General features: G+C 39.1%; 1 protein-coding gene and 1 long non-coding RNA gene across 20 annotated transcripts in view; one reads left to right on the top strand and one right to left on the bottom strand.

Annotated features, from left to right (window-relative positions):
- PDE4D (phosphodiesterase 4D) overlaps positions 1-26,416 on the bottom strand; it is a 1,566,198-nt gene that overhangs the window by 55,939 nt on the left and 1,483,843 nt on the right. For 18 of the 19 annotated variants that reach the window (XM_063810423.1, XM_063810422.1, XM_063810426.1 and 15 more), the window contains one exon: positions 12,843-12,955. In XM_063810423.1, the coding sequence (XP_063666493.1) occupies positions 12,843-12,955 (113 nt within the window). Of the gene's footprint in view, positions 1-12,842; positions 12,956-13,041; positions 13,892-26,416 lie in introns of those variants that run through there. The other variant, XM_016954551.4, reaches the window with a different exon arrangement.
- Positions 9,013-26,416, top strand: part of LOC107974959 (uncharacterized) — a 28,215-nt gene continuing 10,811 nt past the window's right edge. The window contains exons 1-2 of the long non-coding RNA XR_001718126.3: positions 9,013-9,097; positions 25,733-25,812. This is a non-coding gene — a long non-coding RNA (uncharacterized LOC107974959). The remainder of the gene's footprint in view (positions 9,098-25,732; positions 25,813-26,416) is intronic.

Below are 26,416 nucleotides of genomic sequence, written 5' to 3'. Positions count from 1 at the left end.
AAGCATGCCCTAGGCAAACATTGCAGAATACTCTCTGACAGGCAAAAGCCAACAAACACATCCTTTCTTCCCAGACTAGCAGGGAAAGTATTCAGTTATGTCATTTTCACTTGGAACAAACTAATAAGAAGAATGTTATTGCTAAAATAGGTAGAGACGAGAAAGAGCAGTTTATGACCATGAATATGGCCTCTATGGTTTTTGCCTGTGCACTACAAACTTTTAATTTAAATGAGATGAGATTGATCCTGCATATACTATGATAAAATTTCTGAGACATGAGTATCTAAAAGCAGAACTGAGATTAAGTGAGAAATGCTCAGGATTCCTGTCACTGAAAGAAAAAGAAAAAAACCTTTCTTGAAAGGCACGAAGTAGAATGCTCAGACTCTCCATCTACCAATACAAGGTAGAAACAGCATTTGCATTAACCAACATCATGCATTCTTGTACTAATTTATGTGACCAACTACAAAATGTTATATTGACACTCACTGTGTAGGGTGTCAGGATGGCCAAGTGGTCTAAGGCACCAGACACTCACTGGGTTGGGCTAAAAACACCGTAGAAGACCTCATCAGAACAATAAAACAGAGACACAAAATATTGTACTAAGAGTTAAGAGAATTACAAATAAAAGTTCTGTGGAAAGTCAAAGGTATCCAATTAGGAGAGCCTGAGGTGGGAGACATAGGACACCCCAGATATAGGATGGGAAGAAGATGGGATTTAAAAAAAAAGGCTTTATAAAGGATGTAACATTCCAGATATGCCTTAAAAGATGGCTTTGATCTTTTAAATAAAACTTTTTGTTTTAGAACAGATCTAGATTTACAGAAAACTTGTGTAGACATTACAGATAATTCCTATATACTCTACACTGTTTCCCATTTTTAATGTCTGACTTTAGTATGGCACATTTGTCACAATTATTGAACCAATACTGATACATTATTATTAAACAAAGTCCATACTTCATTCAGATTTCCTTAGTTTTCACATAATTTCCTTTTTTCTGTTCTGGATCCCATCCAGGATACCACATAATATTTAGTCCTCATGTCTCCTGAGGCTCTTCTTGGCTGTAGGTATCTCAGGTTTTCCTTGTTTTTGATAACCTTGACAGTTTTGAGGAGTACTGGTCAAATACTGGTCAAGTTTCGAGGGTAGAATGTCCCTCAACTGAGATCTGTCTGGTATTTCCCTCATGATTACACTGGGGTTATATGTTTTCAGTAGGGAAACCACAGATTAAAAGTGCCATTTTCATCAGATCATATCGAGGGTACATATTATCACTTATCACTGTCAATGTTGACCTTGATAACCTAGCTGAAGTAGTGATAGGTTTCTCCACTACAGTTTCTTTTTTTTCCCTTTCTACACTGTACTGTTTAGAAGGAAGTCAATATGCACAGCTCACACTTACGGTGGTAGGGGGTTATGTTCTCCCTCCTTGAGAGTAGAGTATCTATAGAAACTATTGGGAATTCCGCACAGGAGGAGATTTGTCTATTCTCCCCCACTTAGGTATTTATTTAATAAATTGTATCAATATGGGTTTATGGATATTTATTTTACCCTTTGGGATATAATCCAATACTATATTATTTTCTTGCTCAAATTGTTCTAGCTTTGGCCATTGGGAGCTCTTTCAGTTTGCTCTTGCAACTCTTCGGTATATTCCCACGGGTGTAGGGTTCCGTTTGTTTGAGCAGGTCCTTACTTTTTGGCACTACAAGATGCTCCAGGCTCATCTTACATATTTCCTTCCTGAGTCCCTAGAAATCAGCTATTTTTTTTCAAAGAGTCTTGGTTCCTTTTACCAGAGAATGGTATTAGAAACCAAAATGAGGGTGCTAAGTGTGCTCATTGCTACTGGGGTATGGTTGCTTCTAGACCCTCTCGGCTGATAGAGCAAGGAAATATTTGTGTGTATACTAGATGGTAAGATGTTGAGAGGTAGAATGGAGAGTTACCTTCTTAATATACTTTTCTTAATATTAAATATTAATAAGATATTGTGTGCCTGGGTTACTTTCAGTCTTATGCAGAGGAAGAACGTATGTACATTCATTTATGAAAAACACTGGCTAGACTATTCTTCTGCACTGCATTATGCATTTCTGCTAGAAAAAGCTCAGAGATTTTCAGATATTCTGACAAAAATCTCAGGCTTGCTTGATGAGCTATACTGTAAAATTACAGAAGGAAACAAAGGGCAAACTCCTTGAAGGATGAAAATAAAGGAATAAAACATATAAAACACCACCAAAAAAAGTGATTAATGGGGGAGAAGAGTAAATAAAACATTATAATAGTCCTCTTTGGTTAGTATCAATATTATTAGGTCACTTTATCAAAAGGATAGAAATCAGGATGGCAGACACCCTTCTCTATCCCTCACCCCCCAAAATAATAAAATAAAAACTAATGTTATTCCTTCACATATGGAAATGAATGAGTTCTACTGAGTATCTAGTATGATTTCTGACTCAGTCGAGACAATTCCCATCTTTTAATTCATTAAATCACCACAGCAACTATTTAACAGATAAGAAAACTGAAGCACAGAAGGCAACGTGGCCCAATTTACGTTTGGTAAAAGGCAGAGAATGAATCCAATTCAGGCAGGCTGTCTATAGTAGGGTGCTCTAAATCCACGGACCATTCTGCCTAAGGAATGAATATTTTATGAATTGGAGTATTTCTGCTGAAGAAATTTGCCATTTTCTCCTCTAGTGGAGAAATCCAACTGAGGTTAAAGAAGGAAAAATGTTGATTGTTTAAAACAATAAATTAGTCTCTAAATTGTTCTTGCAGCTGATTTAGACTAGTGTGTCCAAAAGTATGCCCAGTGTTAGTAAATGGTAGGCAAAATGCTTTAAGGTGGTGCAAGATGAATGTTTTCTCATTTTGTTATTTATTAATTTTAGAAAAAATACAGAAAAAATATAACTTGAACATCAAACCTATGATTTCATGTATACCATTACTTAAGATGAGGCACTCGGGTGAGTATTTAGATTTAACAATAAGTTGCTCTTAGCATTTCTATACTTTGACAATAAATTATCCAAAAAAGAAATTAAGAAAATAATCCCATTTGCAATAGCATCAAAAAAATACTTAGGAGCAGCCAGGCGCGGTGGCTCACGCCTGTAATCCCAGCACTTTGGGAGGCCGAGGCGGGCGGATCATGAGGTCAGGAGATCGAGACCATCCTGGCTAACACGGTGAAACCCCGTCTCTACTTAAAAATACAAAAAAAAAAAGGCAGGTGTGGTGGCAGGCGCCTGTAGTCTCAGCTAATTGGGAGGCTGAGGCAGGAGAATGGCGTGAACCCGGGAGGTGGAGCTTGCAGTGAGCCGAGATCGCGCCACTGCACTCTAGCCTGGGCAACAGAGCGAGACTCCATCTCAAAAAAAAAAAAAAAAAAAAATACTTAGGAGCAAATCTAACCAACGAGGTGAAAGATCTATACACTGGAAACTACAAGACATTGATTTAAAAAACTGAAGAAGACAGAAATAAATGAAAAGATATCCCATGTTCATGCACTGAAAGAATTAGTAATGTTAAAATGTCCACACTATCCAAAGCCATCTATAGATTCAATGCAGTTCCTCTATTGATTCAATGCAATTCCTGTCAAAATTCCAATGTCTTTTTTTTCACAGAAATAGAGAAAAAAATCTTAAAATTTATATGAACCAAAAAAAGACCTGATAGCCAAAGCAATCTTGAACAAAAAGAACAAAGCTGCAGGCATCATATTCCCTCATTTCAAAATATATTATAAAGCTACTGTAATCAAAACAGGATGTTACTGACATAAAAACAAACATCAACCAATGGAACAGGATAGAAAGCCCAGAAGTAAATCCAAGTATTTACAGTCAATTGATTTTTGACAAAGTGTCCAAGAACACACAATGGAGAGAGGACAGTCTCTTCAAATAGTGTTGGGAAAACTGGATGTCCACCTGCAGAAGAAAGAAACTGTACTCTTATCTCACACTCCATATAAAAATCAACTCAAAAGAGATATAAAGGCTTAAACATAAGACCTGAAACTGTAAAGCTACTAGAAGAAAATATAAGGGAAAATCTCCACAACAGTGGTCTGGGCAATGATTTCTTGGATAGGACTCCAAAAGCACAGGCAACTAAAACAAAAATAGACAAATAGGACTACATTAAACCAAAAAGTACCTGCACAAGCAACCAACTAATAGAGTGAAAAGACAACCCATGGATCAGGAGAAAATATCTGCAAACCATACATCTGATAAGAGGCTAATATTCAAAATATATAAAAAATTGAAACAACCAAATAGTAAGAAAACAAATCGATTAAAATTAGGCAAAGGATCTGAATAGACACACTTTCCTCAAAAAAGAAATATGAATGGCCAACAGAGATACAAAGAAAACAAAACAACAACAACAAAAAAACAATGCTCCCCAGCCCTGCACAGTGGCTCATGCCTGTAATCCCAGTGCTTTGGGAGGCTGAGGCAGGAGATCATTTGAGGCCAGGAATTCTAGACAAGCCTGGGCAAAATAGCAAGACCCTCTCTATATGAAAAAATAAAAAGCCAGGTATGGTGGCACACACCTGTAGTCCTAGCTACTTGGGAGGCTGAGGCAGGATCACTGAGCCCGAGAATGTGAGGTTACAGTGAGACATGATCACGCCACTGCACTCCAGCCTGAACAAAAGAGCAAGACCCGTCTCAAAAACAAACAAACAAAAATTCAACAATATCTCTAATTCTCAGGGAAATGCAATTAAAACCACAATGAGCTATCACCTCTTGCCTGTTAGAATGACTATTTTCCTTTTTTTTCTCTTCAACTTTTAAGTTCAGGGGTACATGTGCAGGATGTGCAGGTTTGTTACATAGGTAAACATGTGCCATGTTTGCTTCACGTATCATCCCATCACCTAGGTACTAAGCCCAGCATCCACTAGCCATTCTTCCTGATGCTCTCCCTGCACCCATCCCACCCCCCAACAGACCCCAGTATGTGTTGCTCTCCACCATGTAGAATGGCTATGTTCAAACAGATGAATGATAACAAGTGTTGGCAAGGATGTGGAGAAAAGGGAGCCCTTCTACACTGTTGGTGGGAATGTAAATTAGAACCACCATTATTGAAAATAGTATGAAGGTTCCTCAAAAATCTAAAAATAGAACTACCATAAAATCCAACAATCCTACTTCTAGGTATACACCCAAAGGAACTGAAATTGGTACATCAAAAAGATATTTGCACTCCCATATTCATTTCAGCTTTATTTACAACAGCCAAGATATGGAAGCAATCTAAGTGTTCATCAAGTGTTCATAAAGAAAATGTGATATATATATATATATATATATATATATATATATATATATATATATAAAGATTATACAGGCCGGGCGCAGTGGCTCAGATCTGTAATCCCAGCACTTTGGGAGGCTGAGGCGGGCAGATCACAAGGTCAGGAGATCGAGACCATCCTGGCTAACACAGTAAAACCCCATCTCTACTTAAAAATACAAAAAATTAGTGGGGCGTGGTAGCGGGCGCCTGTAGTCCCAGCTACTCAGGAGGCTGAGGCAGGAGAATGGCATGAACCTGGGAGGTGGAGCTTGCAGTGAGCCGAGATCACGCCACTGCACTCCAGCCTGGGCTACAAAGCAAGACTCCACCTCAAAAAAAAAAAAAGATTATACAGCCTTATAAAAGAAAGAAATTCTGTCATTCACAACATCATGGAATGGAACTAGAGGACATTATGCTAAGTGAGGTAAGTCAGGCACAGAAAGACAAATACTGTCTTTAATAAATGATCTCACTTTATGGGGAATCTAAAAAAGTCGATCTCAGAAACAGAGAGTAGAAAGGTGGGTTACCAGAGGCTGTAGAGGAGGAGGGAGAGAGAAATGGAAGATGTCAATCAAACAGTACAAAATTTCAGTTAGATTGGAGGAATAAGTTTTAGTGATCTATTGCACTGCATGGAGACCCCAGTAAATAATAACGTATTATATGTTTTACAATTTCTAAAATAGATTTTTGACATTCTCATCACAAAAAGATAAATTGGTGAGGTAATATAGATATGTTAATTAGCTTTACTAAATCTTTCTATGATGTATACATTTTAAAAATCACATTATACCCAAGAAATATATACAATTAATATTTGTCAATTAAGAATAATTGACAAATAAATTTTAAAGATTAATTAAAAAAACATTAAGTTAAAACATTCAACATATAATAGCAGATATGAATGTACACAGAAATGACAAAATCCCAGCACTGTGGGAGGCCGAGGAGGGAGGATCACGAGGTCAAGAGATCGAGACCATCCTGGCCAACATGGTGAAACCCCATCTCTACTCAAAATACAAAAATTAGCTGGGCATGGTGGCATGCGCCTGTAGTCCAGCTACTCGGGAGGCTGAGGCAGGAGAATTGCTTGAACTTGGGAGGCGGAGGTTGCAGTGAGCTGAGATCGTGCCACTGTACTCCAGCCTGGTGACAGAGCGAGACTCTGTCTCAAAAATGACAAAGTTTGAGCAACATTAATTTAGACTGTAAATTCTTAAAGAATAGAAAAGTCATGTTTTTCTTCTAAGAAATATTATGTTATGTTTTTACATTGCAAGAAATATGTGACACAGAGTTTTTCTTAATATCTCTTTTTTAATATATTCTAGACAGGCAAGCACATGCAATTTATTGAGCACCCAGTGTGTGCTAATGCACCAAACTGAGCTTTACATACATTATAGCTAATGGTTTCAATAACTTTTTCATTTTATTTTCCCCTTTCATTATCCCCACTTATAAATGAAAAAACTGAGCTCCAGAGCGGTAAGGCCTATTGCCCAAAATATTAGATAGGAAACGACAGAGGTGGAATTTGAAACCAAGTTTGCCTAATGAAAAACATTTATGTTCTTTTCACTGTACAAAGCTGCTGTAAGTATCACTGGTGCCTACTCCAGGCCAGGGAGTAAATATCATTCATCCTTATCACATACAAAGTATAACAAAACAAAAACAAGAAGCTCTGAATACTAAATAATAATAATAAACACTTTATAAAAGATAAACTATTCTCTAAGAGTAAAAGATACTAAACCTATTGTCATTGTAGTTGGTCACTGAATTTAACTAATTTCCTAATGGACACAGCAGAATTGTTTGTTGTTTAAGCAAATATCAAGGCATACCCCCTCATCCCTGTTACAGGGAACAAAAAAAGTCTTCTTCAAATGCCTTTCAAAACTAATGTGAATATTAAAATAAAGTGCTACTGATCTCTCTACATTCTAGAAAGATCTCAGACTAACAGTGTCAATTAAACTATTACAACAAATAGCCATGTAAAAACTGCTCCCCTACTAGAGCTACGCTATCATAAAATTAACTCCAGCAATCTACAGTTCTAGAAAAAGAGTTGGTCCCTCCTGCTGAAAAAGAGAAAACCAAACCCTACATATTTTGTGAACCCACTGAAAATAATGACATAAACAGCACTGCACATCCATCATGTATTTATATCTTAAGTGATAGCTAAAATCTATGTAACTATCGCAGAAATCTTCTTAAACTGAACAAAAGCATTATCTATCATCCTTTCTCTCTAGAAAAAATCTATCCATAACATTAGAAAAAATACTTCTTTTATCATGGCCAATCCTTATGTTTCGGAATTTTTTTCGAAAACGTAGACAGTTCATAATGCTCTCAGACAGAAGTTACCACTACTACCCCAAATATTAAGTCAAAATGTAACTGAAAAAAAGAAATTTATCTAGTAATGATTAATTTATTGAATAATTAAAAATTAGGAGTTTTTGATAATTAAATGTTGGGAATAATTAAACTTTCACTAAATACTGGCACAGGAACTGAACGGATGACAACAGAGACAAGTTAAGATTTGTTTTAATCCTAAGTTTTATGCTAAGGTAACATCAAGGGCTCTACTTTTCAGTGAAAGAAAAATTTCCTTTAAAATTGTTTCCCTCTTCCATTATTACTTAAAAGCAAAGAAAGTATTTTTTCTAACAGTGATTATAGGATTCTCAATCTTTCATATTAACTTTAAGGTACTACATGTAAGCTACATAAATCTTTCCCAAATCTACCTTTATTGAGTAGATGAAAAAGCAGATATCGAACTCAAAACATCTAAATGTTGATTTTCTATAATTATAGAAGATATTTTCTTTTGAAATTTAAAGTTTGTATTTAGGCATATTAACACTTTTTTAATCTAAGATTTAATATGTTAATGTAGAAAACAACTGAGGCTATTTTCTCTCTATAAAACTAACATGCCTTATCCAATTAACTTAGTTTCCTTCTTAGCAAAAGTTTAACATTTGTAACTGTTAAGTTACATTGTAGTTGCATAATGTGGAAATATCTTAAGATTTAGCCACTTTTATGAAGATCCTATATTTATTATAACACCCCTCTTGCCCAGAAGAAAATACATCAACAAAAAGTCCTACTATATGTTCTGCATTGACTATTACAAAGCAGTAGGGGGAGCAGCCAGAGAAAGCTCTGAGACAAAGCACCCAGCAAAGCAATTTAATTTATAGGCAACAGAAACATGCTAGAGAGGTTTGCCAAAAGCCAAATACACAAAATAAATTCCATAAAGAAGTCATGACCACATTTGTAAAGCTGGCCTAAGTACATTTGGAATGAAGTATAGAAAAATCTGAAGTCTCTTAGAAAGGGTCTGGATTCTAACTTCAAGACAGACTTTCAGCTTGAAACACAGTCATTTCCAGCCATGCCAAACCTCAAACTGCCCCCAAAATTAGAGAGCAGAAACAAAATACATTTTTATAGTGATATGTCTTGGGAATAACTCAAAATGATTTCGTTTTCTCCTTTGAACCTCACTGAACTTACAGGGAAGGCCTGGTGAAATGTGCATTATTAGGTCACAAGAGGATAACGTTACAGGGTTCCATAGCATAATCCTTGAAAGCCCTGAGGCCCAGGCCGCTGTCCTGCTCTCCTCTCCACTGACTCCCATCCTCGATATACTTTCCATGAGAGAAAGGTAACCAAAAACATGGTGAAACTATTCTGCTTAAAAGGTGTTTTACTGAAAAGGCACATTGACCACTAACCCTTATTACATTTCACATGTTCTAAAAATTAGTAAGGTCTGCATTTTCAGTTTTAGAGTAAAACAGGAAAAGTACTTAGTTAGCTCTTCTGTCTGGCATTCTGTAACTGGAATTTAAGAAAAGCCTAAACTTCTAATTAGAACTTCAGAATGTTCATGTCTGTATTATACCACAAAAACTGTAAATATAATTTAAGCATTTTTATGATACAGAAATGTGTGCTATAGACAGTTATCTAAGAATTATAAAAATCCATCAAACTTGAAATGTCTGGTATAAATTACAACCGAATGGTAAAAACACATTTTAGCCATGTAGGCAACCAATGAAGTTTGACCTAAAACCCAAATAATAGCAATAACAACAGATACAGTGCCTACTATTGTCAGATACTATATTAGCTAGCTCTTTTTTATATATTCTTTTGAACTCTTACACTGACCTTTCAAGATAGTTATTATGGTGCCCATTTTATGCTAAGGAAACTGAAGCTAAAAAAAATTGAAGTCATTTCTCTAATGTAACTCCATTAGCAAGAAACAAAACCATAATTCAACTTCCAGGTTTGCCTGCCTCCAAAGCTTTGAGACCTCACTAAAATTACCCTCAATTGTAGCAATGAGGTTCCAAAGGAAATCTGTACAAATCTCAGGCAGATTAATGTGCTTATAAGGGTAAATGCTGTAGATTTAATCACTCAAATTAAATGCCATCTGGAATCTCTTACCCTACTTGGTACAAGCATCCTACATGTGTTACAGCCAACCCTAGCCTTGGCCAAGAATTCAATAATTTTCCTGCTTCAATGCCATCAACAAGCAAGAAACATATATAATACCAATACAGGAAATACAGCTAGTTGCTCCTAGGGCATCATTTAAAAGCTGCTAATTGGCTAAGATGCCTTTTATTGAGAAGTCTAAGAAACAGAAATAATGTGTTAACCCAGTTTGTTAAATGGGTTTGAGGAATCAGTTTCCTCCTTCCTAACACCTAAATCCATCTCCATAATAAGTATTCTCTATCACCATTTAAAAATCCTGATCTCTTACTAGTGTTTTTATTGTGCTTTTCAATCTATTAGAGTAAATTTTTTAAAACCTCAAGAGAGAACACAGAGAACTGTCATAATTTTTCAAAGGCTAAAGGAGAATAAACTGAAAATATCAGTTTGAACACGTGTATGTAAAAAGAATGGATGGTAATAAAACTAACAACTGAAAAGCAATGTTTCTGACTCATTCATTCATACTCAAGAAATATCAAATAACTGAGTGGAGATGATGCAAGCTGTACACATTTCCAGTTCAGACTGAAGGTGTGGCAACACTCACAGGGGCCTTCCGATCAGCTGCTCCAACTCAGTTTACAGCTTTTGTGGATGTGGCTTATTCATGCCCTTATTATCAAGAAGAAGGGTAACTTTACAACCTTTAGCAAGAGCTTTTTTTTTCTTTTTATGCTAACCCTTTTTTGTCTATAAAAGTCATGTAAGCTTAGCACTGATTTAGAAATAAATAAGTTAAAGAAGACACGAATGGCTTGGACATTAAAAGTTTAAGCAACAGCTTAAGCTGAGCTAAGTTTAATGTTAAAAATTAGTGTGACGGCAATAATTTTTCAATTCAGCTCTGTCGTGGGCTAGGAAAAATTATCCTAATTTTTCAGCCACAAGACATAAACATTGCTAGAATGACCACATTTTGAAAAAATTATCTTCTCACTTTACCTAGATTTCATTTTAACCAAACAGACCAACCTCTCCTATTAAACCTGTAAATTAACTCAAAGTCTAATCTGGGGCCTTCATAATAAAGATTTTTTTTTAAAATCCCTGTCTTATCTGGTGCCTTTAAAAGAAAAGAATCATTTTAGGCAAGTATTATGACCTAAAAAATTTTTAAATCTTAACGTATAGATTAATTCCTTGACAGCTGAAGTCATTTACAATACATTATTAAATTTCACATTCAGTTTTAAATCCAAACATAGATCTCAACATTAAGAATATGGATTTTAGGGAAAGTAACTAGCTGCTCAAATTCATTTAGCTGAAAAACTACTGTCGAATCACCTTGAAAACATACACTAATGCTTGCACATTGCTAAGTGGCTTTTGATTCTGCTCTTCCTTTTCTTACACAGAATCAACCACACAATAGAATTAAGAACTCAGGCCCATGGCAAAGTGCTCCCATTTAACAGTTAGGACACTGGACATATTCAGCATATGTCTACTGCTATTGAGAATCAAATTATGAAAACAAACTATATTTTATAAAACTAAGAATTTGTTACTCAAATGAGAATAAAGGTGCCTAATGCCACAGCAGGGGGTAAAAGTCCCAGTGAGAGAGCAATAATTGGTCATTCTGATGAGGAGCTGTGCCAAATTTAGAAATGAGGCACAAATGACAAAAAAATTGATCATCAGTGTGGACATGGGTAGGTCAGTGTGCATATGGGTAGGTTAGTATCTGCTGGCCGTGTCTACAGAGCCCCTTTTATTTATTTGAAGCCAACTTTTCACTTGACAATGCTACCTACAAAAGCACTGTTAATAGATAAGACAATCAAGTGGCTGTTATGCGGTGGCCTTTTTGTAAAAACGGCATGAGAACAGGTGGGATAAAAACCATAGAAAGGTAGAAAAAAAAAGCATCACTCATTGAAAGATATGTGCACATAGATGAACTGTAAGATAATATAACCTTCTTGACCTTGTAAATAGGTAGCCAAAAATACTTAAATATCTTGAAGAGGCAACTATTACTAATTGTCTCACAACATTACCAGTCCTTACTGGCTGAATCCTTCAGCCATCTGCATACGACATGCACAGGCAAATAGCCACTAAAAACATACACAACTCCAATTATCTCCTTGCATAACTAAAGACAAAAAGAACAGGAAATCCAAAAAATACAGCAAAACTGAAAACACTATACCTTGCCTTCCGTGCTATTTTAAGGCTGTCCCAGGCTGAAGGTTACTTCTCAGCCCTCAAAACTCCATTAACTGCCAAGACCAGCACCTTACTTAGCACATATGGCACAGATGCCTAGTTGAAGCCTCCTTGTACTAAATGACCTCAAAAAACTGGGCTTTCTTTCCAAGATTAATGGAAACAAAAGTAATGATCATAAGGAACCTTCTAACTCTGTTAATGTTTCCTGCGGATATGTATGGCCAACTGAATATATAAAGGCTCAGTTCTTGCGGGGTACCCTGACAACTAGATGAATTAGGGTGAAGGTTCCAAGTTCGATGAACTCTTCTGAGTTTGAGTGCCCTAGGTGGTGACATTCAAGTGATTTCACAGACATCCACCAATTCTTATTTTTCAACCGGGAATCCCAAGAACACCTTTAAACATGCAATGCCCATGGACCCTACTGGATTTCTGCTGCAAGGGCACAGTGTTACTTAGGAACCCTGTGTCTTGGGAGGTACTTAAATTTAGCACGTCAAATTGCTTTTGGAAAATGTTTATCTGGCGTGACTAGGGGAGGCAAAGCAAGGAAACAGGAACCTCCCTCTAAGGAGCAGAATAGCCAACATGCAGTAAACCTAAAAAACCTCTCAATTTATTTCCCGGGGCTATGGGTACCAGTGGCTCGCCGGCATGGGAATCAGCAGCCTGGGGGCACCAGTGACAGCAGAACCGGGGCTTACCTTGTTGGAGGCCATCTCACTGACGGAGTGCCTGGTCTGTAGGGTCTCTAGCTGGTCCAGACACCAGTCCAGCTCCTCCAGGGTCTCGCTGGCCAGTTTCTGGTAGGCCTCCTCTGCGAAGAGACAGGGAAAGGGGGACTCAGTTCTCAAGCGCTTCACGGGTCCGCTAGCGAGTTCAAAGGGGGCCATCCTGCCATACCCCGCCATGCTCGGATGCCCGGTGCCGGCACATGAGGGCTGCTCCTTCATATTGCCCAGCCCGGCAGTGCAACGGGGGCGGAGGCTGTGCTCGCGGGGCGGCCGGCCTCGGGGAGGCACGGTCTCTCCAGCTTGGCGTCTCGGGTCGGCCTCCAGGGAGGGCGTGCAAAGAGCGGCGAGCCAACTTTCACACAGCGACGCGAGCGGAAAAACCACTATGCGACTTTTCAACTGTGCGGCGGGCCCGAGTCCCAGTCCAGGAGCCCGGCTCTAGCGGATGGCGAGGGGGTGGCGAGCGCGCTTGGGTGCCCGCCCCGCAGAGGAGCGTCTGGTCCACAGCCGGATCTCCTCGGTCCCCAACCCGGAGCCGCGGCCCCACGCCCGCCCCGCCTGCCGAGCCTTCTGCACGGCACTTGAAGTGAATGAATCAGCCGCGGCCGGGTGCGCGGCCACCACGTTTCCTGTTTTCTTTCTCAACTCCTGGGGCGGCAGGCGCAGCGCGGCTCCAACGCCGCAGCTTTCCGGGAACACTCCCCCTCACGCCCCTCTCGGCCCTCGGCGCGCCTGGCTCCTCCTCAACCCCCTTACGAAAAGATTCCGAATTGCAAAAGCCTGTCCCTGTCCGTGCCACCCGCCGCGTCCTTCCCCTCGGGCTCTGCCCCGGGGGCCCCGCCACCTCGCAGTGCCATCCCCCCCGGCGCAGCAGGGCGCCACTCGCTTTGAAGTGCAGACGAGGAGGCGCGGGCGCGAGCGTGTGTGTCTGTGGGGCTGCTGTGGGACTGTCTGTGCTAGGAGAGCGGCGGAAAACCCGGCGTGGAGCGCCTGCAGTCCGCCGTCCGGGGTCGCGCCCGCCGCGGGGCTCAGGAGGGACCGGCACGCAGGCGCGCACGGCCGCGCACCTGCCTCGCTAGAACCCCGCGCGCCCCGCCGAGCCACTGCCCTCCAGGTTGCTCAGACCGCTGGAGCCTCTGCGTCTCCACGACCGGCTGCTTCCTGCGAAGTTTCACAAACAAGGTTATTTAGGACCCTCAAGGTTTCTGAGGGTTTAAGTTTTAGGGTTTCTGGGGGTTCGTTTCTAAAGGCTTAGGATTCACCTACTTCAAGGAGGCAGGGTTGTGGGAATTAAGACCGCATTCTTTTTCTACCCAGCCCAGTCCCTACTAAGTACCAGACTTCTAAATGTTGGGGCGGACAGAAACAAGCAAACAAAATATACAATGTTGTGGGGTCGGAACGCTTTATAATTCACAAATTTGACAATAGGCTGCATTTTCATATGCCGAATTGCCTAAGAGTTCTCTTAAAGGAACAGCAATGTGAAAGAACCACATGGTAAGGAGAATTTACGCATGTCCTGCATACTACTCCTTTCCCCTGTGAATTGCATAAGACCTAGATGATCTTGGGCCAAGGAAGAAAATCTGGAAGGGTGTTTCTACCCACCATGTGCAGAGTACACTACAATTTTGAGAAAACGGAAAGACCATATTCAAAGGCATACAGAAAAGCCTGTTCTGTTTACAAAGGCTGACCCAGGGCACCAGGGACACTGTCCCTAAGCAGATCAGTTGTGGGAGAACTTTTCTACATTAGCATGCAATAAGCAAACCATTCATAGTGAGGCGAAGTCTAACTCCCAAGGGTCCATTTGATAAAACTTTGTCATTGTCGAGTGGAAAGAAGATACTGAGAAACTTACACGAAGTGGTGGGATCCCTTGTCTTTGTCTTTGAATCTACAGTTATTGGAGAAGAAATTCTGCCCTTGAAATTTAGACTCCATAAATTATCATGGCACAACAAATAAAGTTCATGGACTGAATTTAGGCTCCTGGGATTTTTGAGATAGCTTTTTATGTGAACTTTGTAAAAGTTAGAGTAACTTTTAAAGTAGTTGTTACATGTGCCACGTGGCTTATTGTTATCAAGAATACTTGAACTATTTACTGTTCACTTTGAGTACTCTAGGTTAAAATTTGCCTCTTTTTTGTTCTACTTCCTCCACCCCGCAGTCTATGTAAATATATACTTTAGATGGACAAACAACTGCCTAAACCTTGCCAGGTGAATTAAAGTTTCAGATTGAAGCTTTTTTTTCCCCCCTTAACAAGCTTAAAGATATTAATAATTTTAAATGGTAAATATAAAATACCTGCTCTGTATAGCTTCCCCAATTCTAAGAATGTAAAAAATATTACATGCTTGTTATAAAAATTGAAGCATTACACACAAATATAGGAAGTCCATTGTAACCCCACACCCTAAAGATCACAAACAATACTTTCGCCTATGGCTCTAACACAATCATTTTCATTTTACTGAATAACTTCCATATGCAAGTACAGCATCACCTAGTTGCCGTGGTAGTACATCTACTATATGGTTTGGTTTTGATATTTTCCTCTCTCTCTCATTCCCATAATATAGGAATGTAGGAAATTTTAAGAGGACATTGACTTGTTTTATGATCATTTGAGCTGTCCATAGTTAGCCTATCCAGTGGATTAAAGATGCATAACCATTGTGTCTGGGATTTGTTCAGTGCCATCTTTTCAATCATTGGTTACAATGAAGCTGGGAGTCCCCTCTGAGGTTCGGCTTTCTGTGGCTCCTCTCCCCTGCACTCCAACTTTCTGAAAGCCTGAGCCTCAAGTGATTTCCCAGTAGCTAAGTAAACTGCCCCCTTCCTCCATCTTCACCAAGTTCCCAAAGCTTTTCAGAAATCAAAAGTACAAACTCAGGCCTCAAATCTAACAGGATGTGGCTCCACACATTATATTTCAGTTGTTATTTTTTAATGTGGCAAATAATTCAGGAAATTTTTGGCTAATGCTTCAAGACATCATGCACTTTATACACAGGATTTGTTCTTAAGAAGGTAGTATAGTGACAGGAGGAACAATTTACTTCAGAATATCCATTTTATGTCCAAGCCATGCACCAGCCATTTTTGACAGACAGAATTTGAGTATGATGATAAAATGGTGTAAGCATATATTTTAAGTTCTAACATCTGTATAAATAAGAAAAATGAAAAATCACTGGAACACATCTACTTACTAGTGAGAAAATAATTACTAACAACAGAGTAAAGTTTGCTCTGTGAAACTTGCTCAAATAAAGAATTATTCTTGATATTAGCATAGAGCTGAGAATATTGCTTTTTTCCAAATTCCTAGGTGAGTAGGCAATATAGCTAGCCACGATTTTTCAGGATCATTTGTAAAGCTTCACTTTTAGGAATTTTAACCCCAAGTGTTCTAAGACATCAAGTAACTGACCTTTTCATCCCGCCGAACAAACCTCAAAGTGGAGTTGCCAACTATCCTACAGGAAATTGAGTCACCACACCAAGCAACACACCTAAATGTCGACAGCTAGCAGGACAAAAACAGTGAGCCAGTTTAATTTTGGCTTTTACCAAGAACACATACTGCATTCATTAATAAAATACTTCCCCTCAACCCCTGCCAGAGTAGTATACACTGTGGCTCTCCTTAAAAATACATGAAAACTCTTTAACTGCACCAAATCTTGCTAAGTCAAGGAACTAAACAGAGAAAAACACCCAAGCAAAAACTATTGGCTAAACTCCCTAAAGGCTGGGCGAGGGCTATGGAACAGCAACTGAGAAATAAATTGAGCCTTGAAGGCCCCTGCTACAACAGCATCAGTTTGCTTCAAGGCACCTTTGAACTATGTAACACCCGCATTCTGCTGAGGCTCTTCTGTGAACAAACAGTCCTCAATTCTTGCGGGCCAGCACTTGGCTTCTGTCACAGTGATATGCTTAGAGGTTCCCCTGACACATGGCCTGAAACTGTGCCAGGGGCTCCAGGAGAAGATGCTGAAGAAGCAGCTTCCTTTTGAAAAAGGAAAAAAGTAATCACCTCAGAGCCACAGCAGTTAGCTAGAGGTTGAGGTCATTTTTTGTGAAATGTTCAGTCCATTACTCTTACCCACAACTCACAGTGATGTTGACCATTGAGGTAAAAGGATCCACTGTACAGGATGTGTAACTATGTGGACATTAGTTTCTTTGCCAACACTTGAAGTTCTGCTAAAGGACTGTATCGGCTTGTCATAATTCCTAGATGGACCTATTGGTATGCATGAAGAGAACAAGTCCAAAAAATACCACTTATTTTGGACACTATTTGTATGCCCTTAATTTAAAAAAAAAATACAAATTATAACAGCTGAGGTCGGGCGCAGTGGCTCACGCCTGTAATCCCAGCACTTTGGGAGTCCAAGGCGGGCAGATCATGAAGTCAAGAGATCAAGACCATCCTGGCTAACACAGTGAAACCTTGGCTCTACTAAAAATACAAAATACTAGCCGTGCATGGTGGCGGGCGCCTGTAGTCCCAGCTACTCGAGAGGCTGAGGCAGGAGAATGGCGTGAACCCGGCAGGCAGAGGTTGCAGTGAGCTGAGATTGGGCCACTGCACTCCAACCTGGACGACAGCACAAGACTCCGACTCAAAAAAACAAAAAAAAAATTATAACAACTGATCCAGATTTTTTTTTATTATTACACTTTAAGTTCTAGGGTACATGTGCACAATGTGCAGGTTAGTTACATATGTATACATGTGCCATGTTGGTGTGCTGCACCCATTAACTCCTCATTTACATTAGGTATATCTCCTAATGCTATCCCTCCCCATTCCCCCCACCCCACAACAGTCCCCAGAGTGTGATGTTCCCCTTCCTGTGTCCATGTGTTCTCATTGTTCAATTCCCATCTATGAGTGAGAACATGCGGTATTTGGTTTTTTGTCCTTGTGATAGTTTGCTGAGAATGATGGTTTCCAATTTCATCCATGTTCCTACAAAGGACATGAACTCATCCTTTTTTATGGCTGCATAGTATTCCATGGTGTGTATGTGCCACATTTTCTTAATCCAGTCTATCATTGATGGACATTTGGGTTGGTTCCAAGTCTTTGCTATTGTGAATAGTGCCACAATAAACATACGTGTGCATGTGTCTTTATAGCAGCATGATTTATAATCCTTTGGGTATATACCCAGTAATGGGATGGCTGGGTCAAATGGTATTTCTAGTTCTAGACCCTTGAGGAATCGCCACACTGTCTTCCACAATGGTTGAACTAGTTTACAGTCCCACCAACAGTGTAAAAGTGTTCCTATTTCTTCACATCCTCTCCAGCACCTGTTGTTTCCTGACTTTTTAATGATTGCCATTCTAACTGGTGTGAGATGGTATCTCATTGTGGTTTTGATTTGCATTTCTCTGATGGCCAGTCATGATGAGCACTGATCCAGATTTTTTAAAAATAAAAGAACTACAACAAAAAGCTGCTAAGAGCAAATACTTAAATCTCCCTAACCAGTTCCGGCTTCTCTTCTCTTAATTCTTACAAAATTTCCCCTTTGTTCTAAGGAAGGAATTGATACTGTCTACAGTAGATAGAACTGGAAAAAAATGATTTCTGTTTCACCGTGTATTGCTTTGAGCTAGTCATTCCTTTAGTTTGCTACAGTAAAAGATTTGTGTAGGTTAGGTCTAACTTTTGCTGACTTAATTTTTTTTCCTCTATACATTTTATCTGATGGGAAATACATGAAGGCTTTGGATTCTCTTTCAATGTGTACATGTAATAGGTTTAAGCAGAGTTTGCTAGTGGCAAGCTGCTCTCATCTCCAAGTGTATTTCTGGCATCAAATTATTGTTTTGAAGTATTTGAAAATTGTATAAAATAGATAAAACTTTATTTAGTACTTCATAAAGCTTCCAAAGGAAAGATGTGTGCAATTGTGTGACGGTTTTCTTTTTCTTTTATCTTCTCACTAACTACAATTGTTTTTCCGAATGTTGCCTATGCCTCTAGTAGAATTTTTAAATGAAATAAACATGAGGTTGGCTTTCATTGACTTTTAGTCCCACCAGTAACTCAACATTTATTTAGCACTGACTATGTGCCATGTACTTTATTAGAGGCTGCAGAAACAAGATGATGAAAAGAGTGTGTCCCTTACCCAGAGTCCAGCAGAGGAGGTAATTTCAGCAAACAACTGTAGAGTGCACTCTCACAGAAGGAAGCATGTGGGCTATGGGACAGTAAAAGAGGACTATTTAAATCAGACAGGGACAGAGGTGGAGTGGGAAAAGGCTGAGTCCTCAAGAATGAAATAAAAGAGAGTGGGAAGGATTTTTAAGAGAAAAGATGAGCAAGCACACAGACCTATGATGAACAAGATGTCTGTGTCGGCCGGGCGTGGTGGCTCACGCCTGTAATCCCAGCACTTTGGGAGGCCGAGGTGGGCGGATCACCTGAGGTCGGGAGTTCAAGACCAGCCTGATCCACATGGAGAAACCCTGTCTCTACTAAAAATACAAAATTAGTCAGGCTTGGTGGCACATGCCTATATTCCCAGCTACTTGGGAGGCTGAGGCAGGAGAATCACTTGAACCTGGGAGGTAGAGGTTGCAGTGAGCAGAGGTCGCGCCATTGCACTCCAGCCTGGGCAACAAGAGCATAAAAACTCTGTCTCAAAAAAAAAAAAAAAAAAAAAAAAAAAAAGATGTGTGTGTCAAAAAAGAAATAACCATGAGTAGGGCCTTGCTTAGGGGAACAGATTCTGGAGAAATCTGAGAAATCCTCAGCCACTGGCCATCTCAGAGACTGGCCATGTCAGGCATCTGCAGGTAGGACTATATCTTCAAGAGTAGGAGTCATAGAGTGACTCAGAGTACTGTGTGACATGGGATCTGATTTTATTTTATATGGAAAATTCTAGCGCTATGCAATTAATGGAATTGAAGAAAGTAAAGTTGAAGTCAGTGCAACCATTATCTTTGACCATATTAAGAATAAAATTAAATAACTTATAGACCATTTGCTTCTCTGACGATTATTCTTATCTAAGACAATCTCTGTATTAAAATCCTATGCAGACATATGTTCCCACAGTATGTCAGGTATGAACAGAAGGACTGCCCAATGTGACTTGAAAGGGAGTGGACTTCTTGCTCTTAAAAACTACAACCTTGTAGTCACTAACTTATTAATCATACTGTAATAAGATGGAGAAAAAAACAATGGAATTCACCAGAATTTCTTTCACGAGAGTCTGCCTGCATTAAAATGTTCGATAAAGCTATTTATGACAGAAGGTGAGACTTTGAAGAGCTTTGGTTTGGGTGGAACTAATCTGTGCCTCATCTACACAGGAAAGGGGAGGAATATGCCAGTTGCTAGAGAGGGAATATGTATGTGTGTGCATGTGTATAAGCGTATGAGAGAGCGAGAGAATGTGTGTTTGTGTGCATGCGTGTGTGTGTGTGTAAGAGAAAGGAGTCACCTTGGTCTCTGTGTGTGCATGTATGTAAGGGCATGAAAGAGAGAGAGAGAGAGTGTGTGTGTGTGTGTGTGTGTGTAAGAGAAAGGAGTCAGCTTGGTCTAAAGGGTAACTCCAATTTGTACATTTTCCCTTTCTCCCAATCATCAATAAGGTTATTGAAGGTGTGTGTGTGTGTGTGTGTGTGTGTGTGTGTGCATATAAGAGAAAGGAGTCAGCTTGGTCTAAAGGGTAACTCCAACCTGTACGTTTTCCCTTTCTCCCAATCATCAATAAGGTTACTGAAGGTACAAAATCCCGACTTTAAAAGATTTTTTGTTTTGTTTTGTTTTATTCATTGAAGGGACTGAGCTTGAAGGCCAGATTGGCCCAAGCAGAAATGTCTCTCTGAGCTGACATCAGAGAAGAGTCAAAGAAAGAGGAGAAGGCTTTTATAAGAATAAGGAGGCCTTTTGTCCAAAAAATTGGAGTTTGAGCTAAGTTTAATTAGGCATCTAGGTTGGGGGCTTCATGTGACATGTGTGCAACTGTGAGTGATATTATTCTTTGAAAGAAACTGGAAGAGTGGAGAAAGATTCCAATCTCTATTCCACTACATACAAGCAATTCCAGGCAATTCAGCTACTAATCTTTCTAGGGCCTTATTTCACCTATAGATTGGAGATAATAACAAGAACCTTGTAAGTTATTTTAGTTCAAGTGAGAGGTTGTGAGTTAAATAATCTTGCATTGATTGCCTAATAGATTCTTTTCCCTTCCTCCTCCATTGTATCTTCACTTTCTCCTGGACTCAAGTCTCTAACTTAAATGCAAACATTCTATTAATTTTAGTGAGCCTATCAACTAATACCTAGGTATAACCTCGGGGTCCAGAAACTTAATAGTTACCTGGAACAGTTTTTAGGGTGGCTAGAAAGAAAAAAGAATTTCAAGGAATGAACAGGGATTCATTCTGAAGAAGTTCACTTAGAGAACACAGGCCATTCAGGAAGCTACAAACAGGTAGGGATATAAAGTTTAGATCAGACAATGGACAAAGATGAAGATGGAGAACTAGTCTTGGAGGACTTGTATACTATTCTAAGACAATATTTTCTTCTAAAGAGGCCATTAAAAATCTTCTAAGTGAGGAAGTCACATGGTCAGATTTGCTTTTCAAAAAGATTACTCTGGGAATAGTATAAAGGCAGATCAGAAAAGTAAAGACCAGTTAAGAGGTTGGTGACCAGATAAGGAGAAAATCCTAGGCAGTCCCTGAAGGGGAAGGAGAAGCTGCAGAAAGTTAGGAGGAAAAATTCTCAGGAGCAAAGAAAAAGGAAATGTCAAAGGAAAATATTGTTATGGACTGAATGTTTGTGTCTCTCCAATATTCATATGCTGAAATCTAATCCCTGGTGTCACGGTATTTGGAGGGAAAGCCCTTCGGAAGTAATTAGGTCATGAGAATGGAGCCCTCATGAATTAGATTAGTGCCATTATAAGAAGAGGCCACAGGTTGCTCTCTTTCTACCATGTGGATACAGGCTATGTGGGCAGTCTGCAACCCTGAAGATGCCCTCACCAGAACCTGACTATGCTGACACCCTGATCTCAGACTTCCAGCTTCCAGAACTGTGAGAAATAAATGTTTGTTGTTTAAGCCATCAGTTTATGGTATTTTTGTTATAGCAGCTTGAGCTAAGACAAATATCAAGGCTTTGCCATTGATATTCAGTACAGACCGTATATACCCACAGGTTTGCGCTAAGATAATTTTCATTCCAAACACATATTTCAGCAACACAAGACTAAAGAAAGTGTTAAAGAATGCTACTGAGGAAGCTTTTGTCTGGGAAGTTGTTTGAACAAAGTTACAGGACAATTTTTGCAAACAGGCTTAAAAAAAGTTACAATTATGTATGCTATTTACGTATTCTTGTTGTAATTTTAGGAATCAATTTTATTTCCCTGGGGGGACTTTAGGAGAGCATCTGTGTTTCCATCATATACTATCAATCTTAGGATATAACAGTCTTTTGTTCTTCACCTTTGTCAATTACTGCATACAGTATTCCTTAGAGAAAACAAGGAGTTTGAACAGATTATCTTTAGCACCTACCCAGCTCTAACATTCATTTATTATCTGATTTCTGAAATTGTACTATCTGGGTTAGGTGTTGGTTTTAAGGTTGTTCATTATAGTTAGCCTGGATGGGGTCAGCTATGTGTGTAGAGGGAATTCCTAAACTGACCAGTTACTTGTCAAGGATCCCATCCAATACCATGATCCTGGAATTCTGTGAGTTTAGCTCAACTGTTCTTCAGGGGTACATGTTTTCTATTTGAAATTGAGGTATTCTCAGAAATAAAGCTATTAATAAATAGAAAGTTCTGGAGTATATTTACACTCACTCTGCTTATCTCCACTCCTACCCCTACCATATTCCCATCCAATACTTTGCCAGTTGACTTACCAATTTCTTCTTAATTTCTGTAACTGTCACCTTCAGTCAAATTCTCATCTGTGTATTTCTAGATTCATATAATGGTCTACTACTGGATCTCCTTGGATTCACTTTTTCTCAACACAGTCCTATTTATAAAGTCAGAATAATCTTCCTTAAACCCTGGTTTTATTGTTTCATTCTTTTAAGAACCTGCTGCACAACTCTCTCCTACTTATTGTATTAATGTCACACTTCTGTTCACATAGGCCTTTTTCGGCTGCTTTTCAATACCTTTCCCTTTTATTTACATCTAAGACTATCCCATCCAAGACTGCCCATCTTAGCCAATCTTTCCACCTGGAAATAATTTGCTGGCTTCTGCCTCTATGACTTTTCCAATGTCATTTTTATATTTGTGTCTAGGCCTTTCTATAACTGTCTAGAAAATTCCTGACATTTACAGGCACTCAGCAAATATTTGTGAGTGAATAATCAGTAAGTATGCTTGTTTTCTATCAGATAAGAATATTTATTTCCAAATGAGATTCAAATAGTAATACTGGCATGGGTGTGGCTTCCTACATGTAATCACCCTCGTCTATCTCTTGTTCTCAGTCTTTTGCTTTCAAACTCTTTCTCTTTTTTTAAAAGAGTATTAGGAACTAACATTGCCAAAATTTGGTAATGGTAAAGCAGATCATGGTGTCTTACCGAAGTGAAATATTAACATTAAAATAAAAATGACAAGTATTATGGTATATCATTCATATGTAATGATCCTTACAAAATAGAGTAAAATTTTAAAAGAATTCACCAATACACTAGTATGATGTTTGGGAGAAACAGATGAATGCACAAAGGTGCATCTGATGCAAACACCCCCAGAAAAATGAGCATAAGTTCATATTATCAATATTTTTTACTCTAAAAGTGTTCTCTGACTTCCCTGAAGTCACCAAGGACTCCAAGTTAAGAATACTTTCCTGAGTGAAGAAAAGAAAGCAATTATTTTAATCAACACTGCCCCAGAATCTTTTATTCAGAATCGCTATCTCTGCTTTCTTCTTCTTCTTTTTTTTAACTTTCTTATAAATCTCTGTTTAGCATTTATATCTCTCTCACTATGAGATACCTAAGGGTTAAGAAGTAATGCCAAAGAGACATTTGTCCAGTTGAAGACTGGGGTTAAGAAAAAACACACAGCCGGGCATGGTGGCTCATGTCTGTAATCCCAGCCCTTTGGGAGCCCAAGGCAGGTGGATCACCTGAGGTCACGAGTTTGAGACCAGCCTGGCCAACATGATGAACCCCATCTCTACTAAAGAAAATACAAAACATTAGCCACGCATGGTGGCGGGTGCCTGTAATCCCAGCTACTTGGGAGGCTGAGGCAGGAGAATCACTTGAACCCGGGAGGTGGAGGTTACAGTGAGCCGAGATTGTGCCACTGCACTCCAGCCTGGGCAATAAGAGTGAAACTCTGTCCCAAAAAAAGAGAAAAAGAAAAGAAAAAACACACAAAAGATTTCCCAAAAAGACTAGGCCCTTTTAAACAGGCTATGAACAGAGTCTCAGAAAGGTAATTTCTTATGTACAATTTTTAATCTCATTACTTACATTACAAGCAACACATATGAGTGATAAACTATTTTGGCCTACTGGTAAACCTACATTTGTTAACTGTGTGTGCATTATAGAGAACAAATTTCAGAACTCAAGAGTATATCGGTTATATTTGGCTTATCCAGTTGTATATGAACTGGCTCCATACATGAATAAGATAAATTAGTTTTATAATTTTACAAGAATATCTATGGAGATTTAGATTTGGCTAAGAAAGTTATTATACACACAGAAGAATCCACAACCTATAAGAGCTCTTCATGGGAAATAGTGTGATAGATCAGAAAGAGCATGGACTTTTGAGTCACTCAGAGCTTGAATTCCAGCCTTGCCATTGTTCTAGTTGTATTATCTGAAATAAGCCATTTAAAAGACCTGAGCACATTGTATACATTGAGAATTACAGGGTTATTATGAGAAATGCATAAGAAATGTAAAGTACCAAGGGCTGTATCTGACATATAGAAGGTATTCAATCAATAGTAGGTATACTGAACCACTTTGCAGAGTTGTTTAAATAAGTTAATTTTAAATAAGGTAGTTAATATTTGAGAGTTTCCTTCCTTTTTCACAGATTCTCAATCCTAAAACAGTTACTATTTTTCCGTCATCACCATCAACCCTCAAATATTAACCAGTTCTGAGCCAAATGTGAGTGAACAACCTATGATTTAGAATAGCTTTTAGACCAGGCACAGTGGCTTACGCCTGTAATCCCAGCACTCTGGGAGGCTGATGCGAGCAGATCGCTTGAGGCCAGGAGTTCAAGACCAGCCTAGACAACATGGCAAAACCGCATCTCTACTAAAAATACAAAAATTAGCAAGGTGTGTGTGGCACATGTCTGTAGTTCCAGCTTCTTGGGAGGCTGAGGCAGGAGAATCAATTGAACCCTGGAGGTGGAGGAGATGGTGCCACTGCACTCCAGCCTGGGCAACAGAGTGAGACTCTGTCTCAAAAACAAACAAACAACAAAATAGAATAGCTTTTACAAGACCACACCAAATCATGAAAAGTCAACTATGTAGGAAGAATATGTATTTGTCACTGGTTAATGACAGAGCATCACTTACACTGAGGTTACTGGGAAGATCATTTCAAACATTTCCCAAAGAATGTTCCAATCAATATTGTCCCTATAAGATTCTCCTTACTAATGACGTTTTGTGGTCAAACAAGTTTGGGAAATATTGTATATGTAGGCTTTTTACAGTGATTTCTAATGGACACGAACCTACCAAAAGCTAGAAGGTCCACAGCAAAATGAGATATTTAATTTTATTAACAAGCATTATCTAAACCTGTTTGATTTTAGAATGCATTTTTCATACAACAACTATCACCTCTTGAAGAATACCTGGAATAGGTTTTCCTATACCTACACCTATATGTCAGGTAAGTCCAAAACATTAACAAATACATGTGTTTAGTAGGTTCCCATATGGTTGAAATCTCCACTAAGGACATTTTATTTCTCTTCCTCCTGACTTTGTATGCTATTGAGAAATGGTCAGAGAGTAATTTTCCTCCCTCCCTTTCTTCTTTTCTTTCTCTCATTTTTTTTCCCCAAAAGAGAATAGTCAAAAAATCCATACATATTTATTGAGCCTCTCTGATGTGATAGTTGCTGTGAAATACAAGAACATGAAAGATTCAGCAACCTGGGCCCAGGAAAGAACCATAATAACCTGCTGAGAAAATCAGACACATGATCGGCTGCTGCCTAGAGACAGTGTAAGGTAGCATATAAATCATTCAGCCTGGGAGTGCTACTGTAGTTCGAGCAGGGAGAGGGAGGTATGGACTGTAGCTCAGTGTGCTGGGTTTCAGGAAGAAGGTGAACTTGGATGTAGGTCTTCAAGGAAGACTGTGGTTTTAATGGCTGTGGGAGGAGGGAGTCCGCTGGCATTGTTGTCAGGTGTAAGAAATGTCTGCAGCCTGAATAAAGGTTGTATGTGTGGGCAGTAAATGGGCTGGGTGGAGTAGACACATTCCAGGG

This window comes from Pan troglodytes, chromosome 4 (assembly GCF_028858775.2).
Source record: "Pan troglodytes isolate AG18354 chromosome 4, NHGRI_mPanTro3-v2.0_pri, whole genome shotgun sequence".
Lineage (NCBI taxonomy): Eukaryota > Metazoa > Chordata > Mammalia > Primates > Hominidae > Pan > Pan troglodytes.
Note: the sequence above shows the minus strand (reverse complement) of the source record. Positions and strands in the feature narration are given on the sequence as shown.